The sequence below is a fragment of the Anopheles marshallii genome, chromosome 2 (assembly GCF_943734725.1).
Source record: "Anopheles marshallii chromosome 2, idAnoMarsDA_429_01, whole genome shotgun sequence".
NCBI lineage: Eukaryota > Metazoa > Arthropoda > Insecta > Diptera > Culicidae > Anopheles > Anopheles marshallii.
The window spans coordinates 19669506-19682825 of record NC_071326.1 but is presented as its reverse complement, the minus strand read 5'-3'; the positions used below and the strand labels follow the sequence as shown (position 1 = coordinate 19682825).

At 46.6% G+C, this 13320-nt stretch overlaps 4 protein-coding genes across 4 annotated transcripts; 3 read left to right on the top strand and 1 right to left on the bottom strand.

Moving 5' to 3' along the window:
• Nucleotides 1-831: 831 nt before the first annotated feature.
• On the bottom strand, nucleotides 832-4678 carry LOC128708801 (serine/arginine-rich splicing factor 4-like). The gene is made up of 5 exons (XM_053803782.1): nucleotides 4454-4678; nucleotides 4243-4379; nucleotides 2825-3553; nucleotides 1062-1222; nucleotides 832-983 (listed from the first exon to the last, which is right to left on the bottom strand). Exons 1-5 carry the CDS (start codon nucleotides 4676-4678, stop codon nucleotides 832-834), a joined length of 1404 nt encoding a protein of 467 aa, XP_053659757.1.
• Nucleotides 4679-6270: 1592 nt separating this feature from the next.
• LOC128719246 (26S proteasome non-ATPase regulatory subunit 11) lies at nucleotides 6271-7677 on the top strand. The gene is made up of 3 exons (XM_053812869.1): nucleotides 6271-6807; nucleotides 6881-7150; nucleotides 7226-7677. The coding sequence occupies exons 1-3, from the start codon at nucleotides 6271-6273 to the stop codon at nucleotides 7667-7669; spliced, it is 1251 nt and encodes a 416-aa protein (XP_053668844.1). The 3' UTR covers nucleotides 7670-7677.
• A 1468-nt stretch (nucleotides 7678-9145) lies between these two features.
• On the top strand, nucleotides 9146-10413 carry LOC128706817 (transmembrane protein 68-like). Its single transcript, XM_053801758.1, has 5 exons — nucleotides 9146-9218; nucleotides 9294-9432; nucleotides 9504-9607; nucleotides 9675-10036; nucleotides 10102-10413. Exons 1-5 carry the CDS (start codon nucleotides 9146-9148, stop codon nucleotides 10411-10413), a joined length of 990 nt encoding a protein of 329 aa, XP_053657733.1.
• Nucleotides 10414-11632: 1219 nt separating this feature from the next.
• LOC128706934 (transmembrane protein 68-like) lies at nucleotides 11633-12837 on the top strand. Its single transcript, XM_053801877.1, has 5 exons — nucleotides 11633-11687; nucleotides 11756-11888; nucleotides 11952-12049; nucleotides 12115-12476; nucleotides 12550-12837. The coding sequence occupies exons 1-5, from the start codon at nucleotides 11633-11635 to the stop codon at nucleotides 12835-12837; spliced, it is 936 nt and encodes a 311-aa protein (XP_053657852.1).
• The last annotated feature ends 483 nt before the right edge of the window (nucleotides 12838-13320 follow it).

Sequence of the window (13320 nt, the reverse complement as noted above, 5' to 3'; positions counted from 1 at the left end):
GCAACCATTAACTTATATCTTATCATCCTGGTTTTTTTTTCTGTGTGATGCCCCATGATACCTGCATCGTTTGGAAGGCAAAACAAACTCACCTGTAGGGTGCCTGGCTCGGAATTCATTGTTGCCATTGCCGTTACACTCTCCCTAATCTTCTACACGTCCAACACACGCAACGCGTTTTGCCGTACACTTTGCAATTCAACGCACAATTTTAACCTATTTTCAACCCCAAACGTGCAGTGTTTACCGGCTGCGACAGCTTCACTGTTGTTGTTTATGTCATCTATCCGCCTGTTCCGTGACCTACCCTCTTTTGACAAGTCTGTCAAACGAAACAGATACGCTTGCGCGCAAGTCACGCAACGCGCATTGTACGGAAATCGAACCCAAACGAATGGTCGGTAACTCGTAAACTGTCCTCAGACACAACAACAAAATCACTGCCGTTCGTTTGCGTTCACTCAAATATGAGTTGTGAATTCTTTGCTTTGTTTATTCATGAAATGTTAACAGCTACTTGAGAATCCTTTGTACATGATACACGATTTAGTGTATAGTGTTACTGGTAATTAAATAAAACTAATTTCAAACTTATGCCGTAAGTCACGAATCATTGCCCTTCTTGCAATACGGGGTTGCAAAACTTTTCCAGAGTCCCGCACAGAGTTCCATTTCGCTGCTTAATGATACGTAGTAATACCGACTCATAGGTATAGAGTACAGGAGAGTCCTATTCATCTAGTAGTCCAGGTTTACTGATTTTAGTTTAAAAACGCGCCTTACTGGATGCATATGTTAATGTATTATGGCTGGATCGATGAAGGGCTGGCTTCAGATGCGTCCCGTTCCGAAGCCATTCATATACTGGTCCATTTCTTTGTCCAGTGACGACTTTGTGTTTGCCATGTACTGATCCAGCTCGCTGTCCAACTCTGCGCGGCTCTTGGGCTGCTGGTTTACGTGCCCGGTACGATTCTTTGATGCTGTAAGAGACAATTACGACAAGCAGTTATACTTTAACTGTCCCAAATGTCGGAAAGCAAATGCTTATTTTTACTCACCACTACGTCCACGAACGCGCGAATTTGCACGGCGTGATCGAGATCGTCCGCGTCTACCGGATGCTGCAGCACCTGCACCACCACCTCCATTCGCTCCACCACCATTTTTGGCTGCACCTTTCGCTGCTTTACCACCCGCTCCCTTGCGTTTGGGTGCTTCTCTGCAAAAGAAAATAGGTGTGTCCGTTGTACAATTTTCTACCATCCGGATGTATACACCCATGCGTTTGCTCGCTATTTGCTTTACGAAGACGGAAGAGTATGAAAGATCCAGTTCCAATGGTCCGACGCGGTAGACCAATCTGCTTGCATACACCATCATCTCTCGGCGGGATGATCGTTTGCACTACAGTTTGCAAGGTGCAACAAACATGAATGAGAATGTAGCATCTCGAAAGAAAACAAATACATTTAGCGATAGTGACAATTATTGCCCGGGCAAGTACCTTCAATCAGAAATTAGTTTAAACCACATGAGTTTCGTTAAGATTATCTCACCAGTACGGCAACAACATCCTAGTCCCAATAACCGCTCACCAAACAACGACACTAGTGGAGAAGATTACGATCATTTCGCGTTTCCTTTCACTGCTCCGATGCACATCTAGCTCTAGCCCGCCCAATTATACACAGCAACATGAAGCAAACTGGAAAATGTCCTTCTTATTCTCGTTACACGTTCGTGGTCGTAGCTGACCACACACGCCTGATGATGATGATGGTCTTACATTGTGCGCGCTAGTGCGATTACGCAGAGCATCAGAAGCACATACAAACGAAAGTTTATATTTGCCATCCATTCGCACCGAGGAGTCGCCTGTTGTTGTTGCTGTGGTAACACGGTAGTAGTTAGTCTGTCACTTTGTCCGAACAATGCGCTCTCTCACTCGCGTATTCAACTAGACCTCGTAATCTCAAATACGCAAATGGTTGCTATAGCAACCGTAGAGGACTCCAGCGCGGCAGGCGTTCTGTTAGCTCCTTTGCACCGCCAGAAATAGAAACTTCTACCAGCGTATCAACGCGGCGAGTTAGAGACCACGATACGTGCCCTAGGGCAGAGCACGACATGCAAGCGTGGTAAATACTCGATTATGCTCTGCCGTTTTGCTGTGGGTTCCTTTCGAATCGACCAAAGCAAAGGCAATCGAGGAGTGTGCCACTCTATTACCAACGTTGCTTCGTAGGTCAATCTCGAACCGGTGATAGCGGTGCTACCGCAAATATGACAATCAACAATCCAACACGATGAAGATAGCGATTTATATACTCCGCCCGATTCCGGAGCTAAAATGAGAAGATCGTTGGTAATGGGTACTGATGGTTTCCGACTGAATTCATCCGTTTTCCTTCGAGTTTCTTCATTCTGGAGGGAGGGAAGTTCAAGTAACCTTGTCTCGTACTGGTACGCATATTCTCCTTATGATTCGTGACGACCGTCCACATCAATGGGCTTAAATTAAGCTTTGAGAAGCTTTTAACGAACATACGCATTAAAACCCATTTACAGAAGTAACTGCAGTTTTTTTTGGAAAGGAGCATCTACGGGTTGCTTCTGTTCTGACCCCTGTGAAGGTTTTGTGGTGGAATAAATATCGCTCCCCAGCACCAGATATTGGTATCTCTCTTCTATTATTCTTTTGAAGAGTATAAAGACTGTTTCCGTCTTCACAATGGGGTGTTGTATAGCATGTGTCTCACGCCGGGATGGCCCAATGTATGGCTCTCACCACGCGTTTTCCGATTTCATCTTGTGGTATTACCTCTTCAACGGGCGTCCGGCGCGTGCACCGACGGATGATGCATTAGCCATTCCGCGGCGGATGCTTCGGCTTCGTTTAGTCACTCGGCCACCATTGGCCCGACCACCGGCATTGCCAGTTAGCTCGTTCGTACGATTCACACCGAGTCGGCTATTTACGCTTCCAGCTCGTGTTCGAGATCCGGCACGTTTACGGGATCGCGATCGGGCACGGCCATTGGGGGCACCACCTGTCTGCACAGTGGCAGCTGCTGCTGCTGCTCCACGAACCCGGCTTCGGCTGCGACTACGGCCACGTGCACCGACCACACCGTTAACCGTACCCAGCCGATTGGCAATCAGATTGTTACGGTTTATACGTCGGCGAGCATCATTTGGTGCGATGGTTTTGCGAGTTGTGTTCTGTCCGTTGCGACTTCCGGCACGAGCCAGGTTGGTACGGGATCCGGCACTAGCCAGGTTGGTACGGGATCCGGCACGGGTAAGGTTGGTGCGGGAACCGGCGCGAGTCAAATTGTTCCGTGATCCGGCGCGTTGTAGGTTCGTCTGTGAGTTCGAACGACTAAGCGAAGGCTGTCGTTCGCGGGATGTGCTGCGATTGCGTGAAGCGCTACGTCCACGTGACATGCTGCGACCACGGCTTACGTTACGGGCCGCACCCAGTCGCGAATTGATCGTCGGTGTACGGCCACGTACTCTCTGCAACAGTTCAACGCGATCAGCATTCATTCTGCAGATAAATAAATAAAACAAAAATTTACTGTTATTGTTGGACACGAAATAGTTTTTTACGTTTTTGAGAACATGCATTAAAGGATCGTGTTCATGTAAAGAAGCACTAGTCCCAGTAAACAAACATATGATCAGCTTCGTTCTGGCTTTTCCCGTGACCTTTTGTTTGATTTTTCCTTGTAGTACAGGTACAAATTTCCGAAACAAGTATTCGAAAATGATGTTAATCTGTACTCAAGGACAACTTGGGGGACCGATTAGTATGGGTGTTCCGTACCATTGCGTCAGAACCGAGCAACAAACGCCCATGAACTGATTCGTGGCACGGAGAATTTATTCTTCCTTGAATTATGACACCAAATTTGGGGAATAGATTCAAATTTGCTGTTAACCTATATTCAAGGACAACCATGATCAAGCGTTGCACCCATTGTCTTTTAATTTGCTGTACGATGCTGTTGCATCAGAACAGAGCAAATACGATCTGTTTTGATTCGTAGCATTGGATATGCTTTTCCTTGAATTATGACATCATATTCGATAAATCGGAACGAAGATGATGTTAACCTATATTCAAGGTACATGAACATTTCGATTTTACCTCCTTCTTGCACTCCGGTTAGCCCCCGGTATTGTTATATCCATCTTTTTTTCTTCTTTTCAAGAGTATTGCAAAACACTACTTACGTTGCTATATCGGTGAAGCTGTTGGATCGCTGCAGACGGCGGGTACCACCGGGCAGCCTAGTCATGGTACGCTTCATTTGCTGCGACAATGTATTACGCTGCAACCGTTGCCTGGCCGGGCGAATTTCATGGATGGTCTGAAAGTACACAATTGCAATATTAGAACCTTACCCTATATACCATTTATTTACGTTATAAACTTTGCGCTTACTTTTCTTGCCAAAGCGTGTAGGGCGTGCATACGATCCCAACTATCAATGAGCCGACGATTGCTGCTTTCCATCATGGGCATGGGATTCGGGCGGGACAGGGGTACATCCATCATCGTCGGAGCCACCCCAAAGCCTAGAAGCGGCTTGGCCATCGATGTGAAACGGTCATTCAACGATACACCAGTCGTGTTGACAAAATGTATTTTGCTCATGGCTGCATTCATCTTGCGATTCTGATTGTAGCAACGGCGTCTACCAACTTCTAAACACACACACAAGCGCAATCTCCGGCTCGTTCAAACACACACACACACACACAAGCGAGCGCTACCAGGAACAACACAAGTGTGTATTTTAGGTTGCCGTTTTCAAAATGGCGATTCTCTGTAGAAGGAAAAGTAAAGAATTATTCATTGAACACAAAACTGCCACTGAATGTGTTGCATCCTGCACCTGGTACGCATGAGATAAGCCGTACAGGGCTGTGATTCTATTTTTGGACATGTGAACGCCGCCATGATGACGAAATTCAACAGGGGCGGACTTGGATGCGCAAAAAAAAACATATAAAAACCACGGAAGATAATATCAAAGCAATCATAGCTCACCTAACGAAAACCAATCACTGAGCACGATATTTGATCAATTGCTACGATGGAGAGTGTTTCTGTGGGTTTTTGGCTATAATTTTCCTTCTGCACACACTTTTTCACTGCACTTTTGTCGACACGCTTTCGAACGACTACGACGCGATAAGTTTCGGGCTGTAATGACGAAAAATAAGAGACATAAGTGGACTTTATATACTTTCCTCTTGTAAAGGGCTATGAGAACTTATGATTTTAAGCTACATTTACCTGTTGGCATTAGCAGCTACCCTGGATTAAATGGATTTTATGAAAGCTTCTCTTGCTACCCACGTTTTAAATGTGTGCCTGCTAGCGAACGAGTGCGTTGACAACAGAGGAAAAGAACGGGCATAAGACGCTAGCCGAAGACGTTTGCTCTTACGGCAAACGTTTGGCACTGCACATGACAATCAGGGTACGCGGGAAGCTTCTCGACAATAAATATTTATGCTTCCAAACAGTTCGTAACATCAAAATTCTGCTAATGTATGCCTTCAATCATTAGCTATTCCGTGTTTCGCAATATTTTCTACAATAATGGAGAAAAAAAAAATAAAATTTTGTTTCTCAATTTTAAAACGCTTCGGAAACGGTTGATTTGCTGTCTCAAACCAGCGCTGCCAACCTAGCGGTGAGAAATGTCACAGAATGACTGAACAGAAATGGTACTGTCAAACCGCTTCATCAAAAACCCATCACCTAGGAACATTTCGTCTAATTGTTGCGTGAATTTCACGAAATACAATCGGTTTACAAGTGAAAAACGCTCTGTTTTCGGTGAGTAAAACGTTTGCTGCGATGGTAAACGTAAAGAACTAGCCGAAGGTGATGTGTTTTACGCTCGAAATTGAACAAAATCCAAACTTGTTGACATCTGCTTCGGCGTTGCGTTCTGATGACTTGTGCGATTTTGAACGTCATTGTCCTCGAACCAAGCACACACACACACACACGCACCCACGGCTTTCCGCATTCCTTCCTCGCCTTTGTCCCTGACAAAGCTGGTTGGCTGGAAATAAAGCGATATTAAATCCCGAATCAAACACTTTCAGTCACTCAACGTTTAAAACGCTGAATCACAGTGCTGCGTAGCGAGTGTCGTTTGCATCCACACAGTACAGAGGCAACCACAGCAACGATAGAACACACTAAGGCTCAGTACTACTAGACCACCCAGTTGCATCGAGATGGCTGGCGCAATGCTGATCGACCGTGCTCAATCGCACTCGCTGAATCGGCAGGATATGACCATCTTTGCGCGCGACCTCGAGGTGGACGAAAACGATGAGGAACAGATCCGACAGAAGGAACAGAAAATTCTCGAACTGGGCGAAACGTACAAGAAAGAAGGCAAGGCCAAGGAGCTAGCCGATCTGATAAAAGTGACCCGTCCGTTCCTGAGCTTCCTGAGCAAGGCGAAAGCAGCTAAACTGGTACGTTCGCTGGTGGATCTGTTCCTGGACCTGGAAGCCGAAACCGGCATTGAGGTGCAGCTGTGTAAGGAATGCATCGAGTGGGCGAAGCAGGAAAAGCGCACCTTCCTCCGGCAGTCGCTTGAGGCTCGACTGATTGCGCTTTATTTCGACACGGGTATGTACACGGAAGCGCTTAATCTTGGCAGCCAGCTGCTAAAGGAACTGAAGAAACTGGACGACAAAAATCTGCTCGTCGAGGTACAGCTGCTCGAGAGCAAAACGTATCACGCACTGAGCAATTTACCGAAGGTAAGAACGCATTTTGGAAGGCCGTGGAGGGAATATCAGATTGTCATACCGGTATACTGTCTTTTCTTTGTAGGCCCGTGCTGCACTCACGTCCGCACGTACCACAGCGAATGCAATCTACTGTGCGCCGAAGGTGCAGGCCACGCTCGATCTCCAATCGGGAATTCTACATGCGGCTGACGAGCGTGATTTCAAAACCGCCTTCTCGTACTTTTATGAAGCGTTCGAAGGATTCGATTCCGTGCAGAGCAGCAAGGCACTGACCGCCCTGAAGTACATGCTGCTGTGCAAGATCATGCTCGGCCAGTCGGATGATGTGAATCAAATTGTCAGTGGCAAATTGGTAAGTTCTGAAAAAAAACCCTGTTTAAAGTGTGCTCAGAACGTGAGTGTACGTGGAATATTGTTGCTATTGCAGGCCATCACATACTCTGGACGCGATATCGACGCCATGAAGGCGGTCGCGGAAGCATCGCACAAACGATCGCTGGCCGACTTTCAGGATGCGCTGAAGCAGTACAAGAAGGAACTGGAGGATGATGTGATCGTGAAGGCACATCTCGGCACACTGTACGATACGATGCTCGAGCAGAACCTGTGTCGTATTATCGAACCGTACTCGCAATGCGAGGTAAGCTTCATCGCGGAACAGATTGCCCTGCCCATCGCTCAGGTTGAGAAGAAGCTCTCACAGATGATACTGGACAAGAAGTTTAGCGGCATCCTGGATCAGGGTATCGGTGTGTTGATCGTGTTCGAGGAGACGCCGGTCGACAAAACTTACGAGACTGCACTGGAAACGATACAGCACATGGGCAAGGTGGTCGATACGCTCTACCAGAAGGCGAAGAAGCTGACGTAAAACGTGGTGGTGTTGTCCGTCTATTGTTCCCGGCAACGGTTAGCGCATAATGCAAATTAATTAATTTGTCTACCAGTCTTAACCTCTACTTCTCCGCATCGTGTTATTTTTTTCCGGTTTACAAAGAAACGAAATCACCCACTTGTGTAGAGAATCCACACCATGGACTATCTGTTACAGAACTCTGTCGCTCCTTTCATTCAACACAGAAATCCGACTGACGAATGTATAGTTTTTATTTCAATGTTCACTGTTCCATAATCTCTGGCTGAGAGTAAAAATAGCGAACCAAGTGAGTTGGCAAACGTTAATACATCCTTGCAATGAAATCTTCCGCCGAGTAGAAGAATAAATTGTCCGTACAAGAGCGAAACTCATTTGCACAGTAAACTAACCAACCCAACGCCTGGTAATGAATTAGTCTATTTCATATAATTGGAAAGGTGTCGAAACTTGGATCATAACTCTGCTCAAAAGACTCACAAACCTCCATTGTTGTTGTGGAACAGAAGTACGAATAAATTATTTCTTCTCGAAAATTGCGAAACTAAATAGAAAGTACATCATCCCCATTCATTCCAGAGAAGAGAGAAATTTGGCAGAAAACGAAAGCGCATTCTGGTCGCGGTTTAACGTTTGACGTTTCGAAGATGTGTTCGCTCGCCTACCGCACACACACAACACACGCGGGGATGTCGGCTCATCTCACTCACACACCGGTAACGATCAGCTGTCAAACGGGTGTAGGGCGTAAACAAAACAACACATTTTGCTGAAGGGTGCGTGCAAGGGGGTTGGTTTGTCGTTCCTTTTTTTTTTTATTTTGATGTGTCATTCACAATATTGACGCGATTGATTCGTAATTAGGAGAAAACGGAAACCTCCAAGGTTTTGGCCCCGCTGTGTATACAAACACCAGCAGTCTGTTAAACGATACGTGCGTCCCACAAAGCAAGAAACACAAAGGGTTTCCCGTGCCGCGCCAGTGCTTTATTTCTGCAGCATCTGAACGAAAAACACAATGCGCGGCGTGTGGATGCTGGTCCGTGTCGTCATCATCGCCATCCCTTGTGACCGCCGATAAGAAAGAAAAGTTCTGGAACGCCGAGAACCGACAAGGCTTTGTGCGACATTCCTAGCGACATTTGCTTCCTAAATGCACAACCGCCGCAGGCGCCGTTCGGTGCGATATTCCGTGACTGCCAACCCATTGCTTGACCTGCGTGAAAGTATTCTACGAGTGGTGTGCTTCTGTACGGCTAAAGTAGGTAAGTATGCTTCAACCACAACGTCGCAAAACGTCGTGGTCATTCAGTGGTCAGGTTAATTAGCATTGGCCTTTAAAACTCTACCGACTAATGTAGTACCGTTTCGTTTGCAGTTTGCAGTGAGCTCGGCCTGACTGACGCATCGAGAACGTGTACGTGCCGCTGCTATCGGGGATTCAGTACGTAAGACTAGCTTTGCTGCCGTAAGATGAGCTCGGCGGACGATTTGATACCACTGAGCAATGAGACTGTAGGCAATTCCACTTTTTTCGCGTATATTGGTAAGACTGACAATGCACGACTGTCGCCCACCAAGAAGCCAACCGTTTTAAACGTTTCCCATCCCTATCCCCCAGGACAATACATAGACTTGGACTATTCGATATGGTTGTATCGGTTGCTCACACCGGTGCTGGTTACATTCCTACTGCCTTGCGCATTTGTGCTGTTAATTTACTGTACCATATCATTTCTCTACATTTACAAGCTGCACAGGTAATGCGATACGGGGCCAAACATTGCTCGCGAGTATAAATAATGTTTCCGCTTTTACCTGCTCGGAACAGTCGGTTTATATTGCAGGTTTATAATGAGGGTGATTTTGACTTTTGGGATGTCGCCCGAACACTCGTCGCCGTTGTATGGGATGCCCACGGGTGGATATTTCATGGTATGAATTCCTAAATCTCCCATACAGTCCAACTATTACACGCTATTTTTGTTTGCCATTCTGCCAGGTTACGAAGTTCGCGGGTTGGAGCATCTCCCCGAAACAGGCCCCGCGCTCATCATCTACTATCACGGTGCGATCCCGATCGATATGTACTACTTCACTGCGCGCGTCTACCTGAAGAGACAACGGTTGATATACACCGTCGGTGATCGGTTCCTGAACAAAGTGCCCGGCTGGAAGCTGCTAGCACGCGTCATGAAGATCAGTCCCGGCACGGTACAATCGTGTGCGAGCGTACTGCGCGACGGTAACATGCTGTCGATTGCACCCGGCGGTGTGTACGAGGCACAGTTTGGCGATAGCAACTATGAACTGCTCTGGCGGCAACGGGTTGGCTTCGCTAAGGTGGCGATCGAGTCGAAAGCGGTAGGTAGCGTGTGGAAGTCTTTCGTTTGAATCGATCAATGAAGAATCATCTGTCCCTTTCCCAGCCCATCATTCCTATGTTTACCGAAAATCTTCGCGAAGGCTTCCGGTCTGTCGGTCTAGCGAAGCGACTGTTCATCCGACTGTACAACGCGGTACGGTTCCCGGTGCGACCCATCTACGGCGGTTTTCCGGTTAAGTTTCGCACGCATCTCGGCCCACCGATACCGTTCGATCCATCCCTAACGCCGGAAGATCTCCAGGAGAAGGTCGCATTTGCGATCGAGGAGCTGATCAACAAGCATCAGCGCATCCCGGGCAGCATATTTGATGCACTGCTGGATCGTTTCATCAGCAGAAAGAAGAAAGCAAAATGAAACCGTGTCGCGTTTGTAAACTTCCTCACGACTCACCGGTTGGTGGTTCCTTTCCATGTATGGTTAAATGTTTTACCCCCTTTCTAGTGGTAGGTGCTACTGTGTTGCTGTATGTTGCAAAAGCGCTAAAACACTTAAGCGAACAACCCGGATGTATTTAATATATCTGTACTTAATAGACGTGTAAATTACGGAAGAGATTTAACCCGCTCGGTTTTGCTTTGCCACTGTTTGCCATAGTTGCCTCCGAAAGTAGTGAACCATTAGGACAGCACCGATGGTTCATATTTCATCATCACCCGTCGCCCTGGCGTGGTGCCAATTGAATCTTCTACTAGACGTGTGACGTTAATTCATGAGCGTATTACGCACCCCGAATAAGGTTTTCGGCGTAGCAAACAAACGCTTATCGTTGCAAATTAGATTAACGTTCGGTCGGACGGACTACACTACAAGCTCCACGACACGAAGATGAAACATCGTTGAAAGACGGTAGGTCGGTTCGTTTATTTCCATACTACTACAGTCCACCCGGTATTGAAACGGAGACTGCTTACTTAAAACAGAACAGTTAATGTTTTGTTTTCGGCCTTATTTCACAGATAAAACATCGGCTCAACAGGTGCATATGCACTTCGACTGCCCGCATGCGATACATGCTGATATCGATTTTACTCCGTCTGCACCTTTTTGACGCATTGGACAGAGCGCAGTGGCAGATTAGGAAGAAAAAGGTAACCATAATCTATATCACTTGTTCTAAAACGCAGGGATAGACAAATGGTGTGCATCGAGCCAGTTTAAAACAAAACGTTACATGAGGCGTTCGTGGTCCTAAAACACGAGGAAGATACTTGCTTGTAGCCTTATTGGCAAAAAGCGAGGAGCAGATTAAGTTTATCGCTGTGTGCCAACATTTCCCCACAGGTTGGCGTACAAAATCACCTGCTCCAGCCGGTTGACGACCACTGAGCTACCACGCTTTAGCTTAAAGTAGAACACCACAGTTCAAAACGAAATCCGTTGATAAGACCAACCAACCCGCGCACAGTGCGAAAGGTCCATTAGATAACCGAGTTCGGTGTACGGTCTTGTCTGTTGCGAATTTTATATAACCTTTAACCTCCCTCCCTGCGATTTATGCATACTGCAGTTGCCACATGTTGGCGTAGGTCGTCACAACACGAAACCATCTTGCGCAGACACAACATAGGCGGGTATGGACAACGGAAACAGCTCTAGCTTCACCGCCGGACTCGGCAGCACATTGATTGGTAAGTAAGTCTGTCGGTAACAACCCGGGGGAGACTAATGACAATCTTTACAACTCGTTGATTTGCAGCTGCAGTTCCGGACTGGTTCGGTTGGATGCATAATTTATCGCTCCCCCTGTTGGTGCTGTTTGTACTGCCGTGGCTGTATGTGTTATTGATTTTATCGTCCATTCCGTATTTACATGTTTGCAATTTTCTCCGGTAAGAGCTGGTCGTTTTGGGAAGAGGTTTGAGTTGAGTGTAAGCAACATGTTCTGTTTCTAGGTTAAAGTTCTGGAGGAATAGCGATGAAGATGCGTTCTGGCGCGCGGCTCGTCGGTTAATGGCATTCGTTTGGAACCTTCAGAGCAGACTATTTCATGGTAGTGTTTTATTAGAAATTAAACCTTTACAAGCATTGCAGTTCTTCGTTCCTTTCCACCTTTAGGATATGAAGTGATCGGTCTGGAGAACCTACCCGAGACTGGGCCCGCACTGCTGATCTACTATCACGGTGCATTGCCCATCGATATGTACTATCTAACGGCCGAAACGATTCTGAAACGAAACCGTCTGATCCACACGGTTGGCGATCGGTTTCTGGACCACATTCCCGGCTGGCGGCTCGTTTCGCGCGTTATGAAGGTCACTTCTGGTTCGGTGCAGTCATGCGTGGCAACGTTGCGTGCCGGCGAGCTGCTGTCGATTGCACCGGGCGGTGTGTATGAGGCCCAGTTTGGTGATAACGTGTACGAGGTGCTGTGGAAAAACCGAACCGGATTCGCGAGAGTAGCGCTGGAAGCACGGGTGGTAAGATGAAGCGCCTGCGTAGCGTCCAAGCATTCCCATGCGAACGGTCATACGTACATTATCTTGTTTTCAGCCCATCGTACCCATGTTCACGATGAATATACGCGAATGCTTCCGTACCGTCTCGGTGGCCAGATGGTTGTTTGTGCGCATCTATAACGTGTTGAAAATTCCCGTCCTGCCCATTTATGGTGGGTTTCCTGTGAAGTTGCGCACAGTGCTTGGCAAACCGATACCGTACGATGGTTCGCTAAGCCCGGTCGCATTGCAGGAGAAGGTAGGCGCTGCTATTGCCGAGCTGGTTCAAGAACATCAGCGACTTCCCGGTGAAATATGGCATGCCATCGGTGATCGATTTTGAACCGGTACACGCGCAATGTAAGGATGTCCTGACTGTATCGCTGGAGGGAATAGGTTTATCTTTTTTTTATCTGTCGAATAAAAAGTGGGTTTAAATAACGTTGATTAAATTTGAATTAGGAGAAATTAGTCAGTAAAATATGAATTTGAAATTTATGGCACACAGAGCGGTACAGTGGTCGTCTTGCATGCGTTAGATTCTAATTGAATGTTTTGTTCTGTGTTTTTTTTATTATTTGTTATCACTTTAATATCTAACCAGTAACCAGTAGAATTTAATTCATGCACGCTAATTTATTATTCAATCAAATTTACGTGAATTCATTTCACAACATGTCATCCGAGCAGGCCAACTGAATCCCATTTGCGTCAAAACAAACCGCATGTGCTCCATCAAAACAAATCAAAATTTCAAGGGCAATTTGTAATCTTCCAACCGGTTTTAATTTTAACGCAACTTTACTTTCCTTTTGTTGTTTTTTTT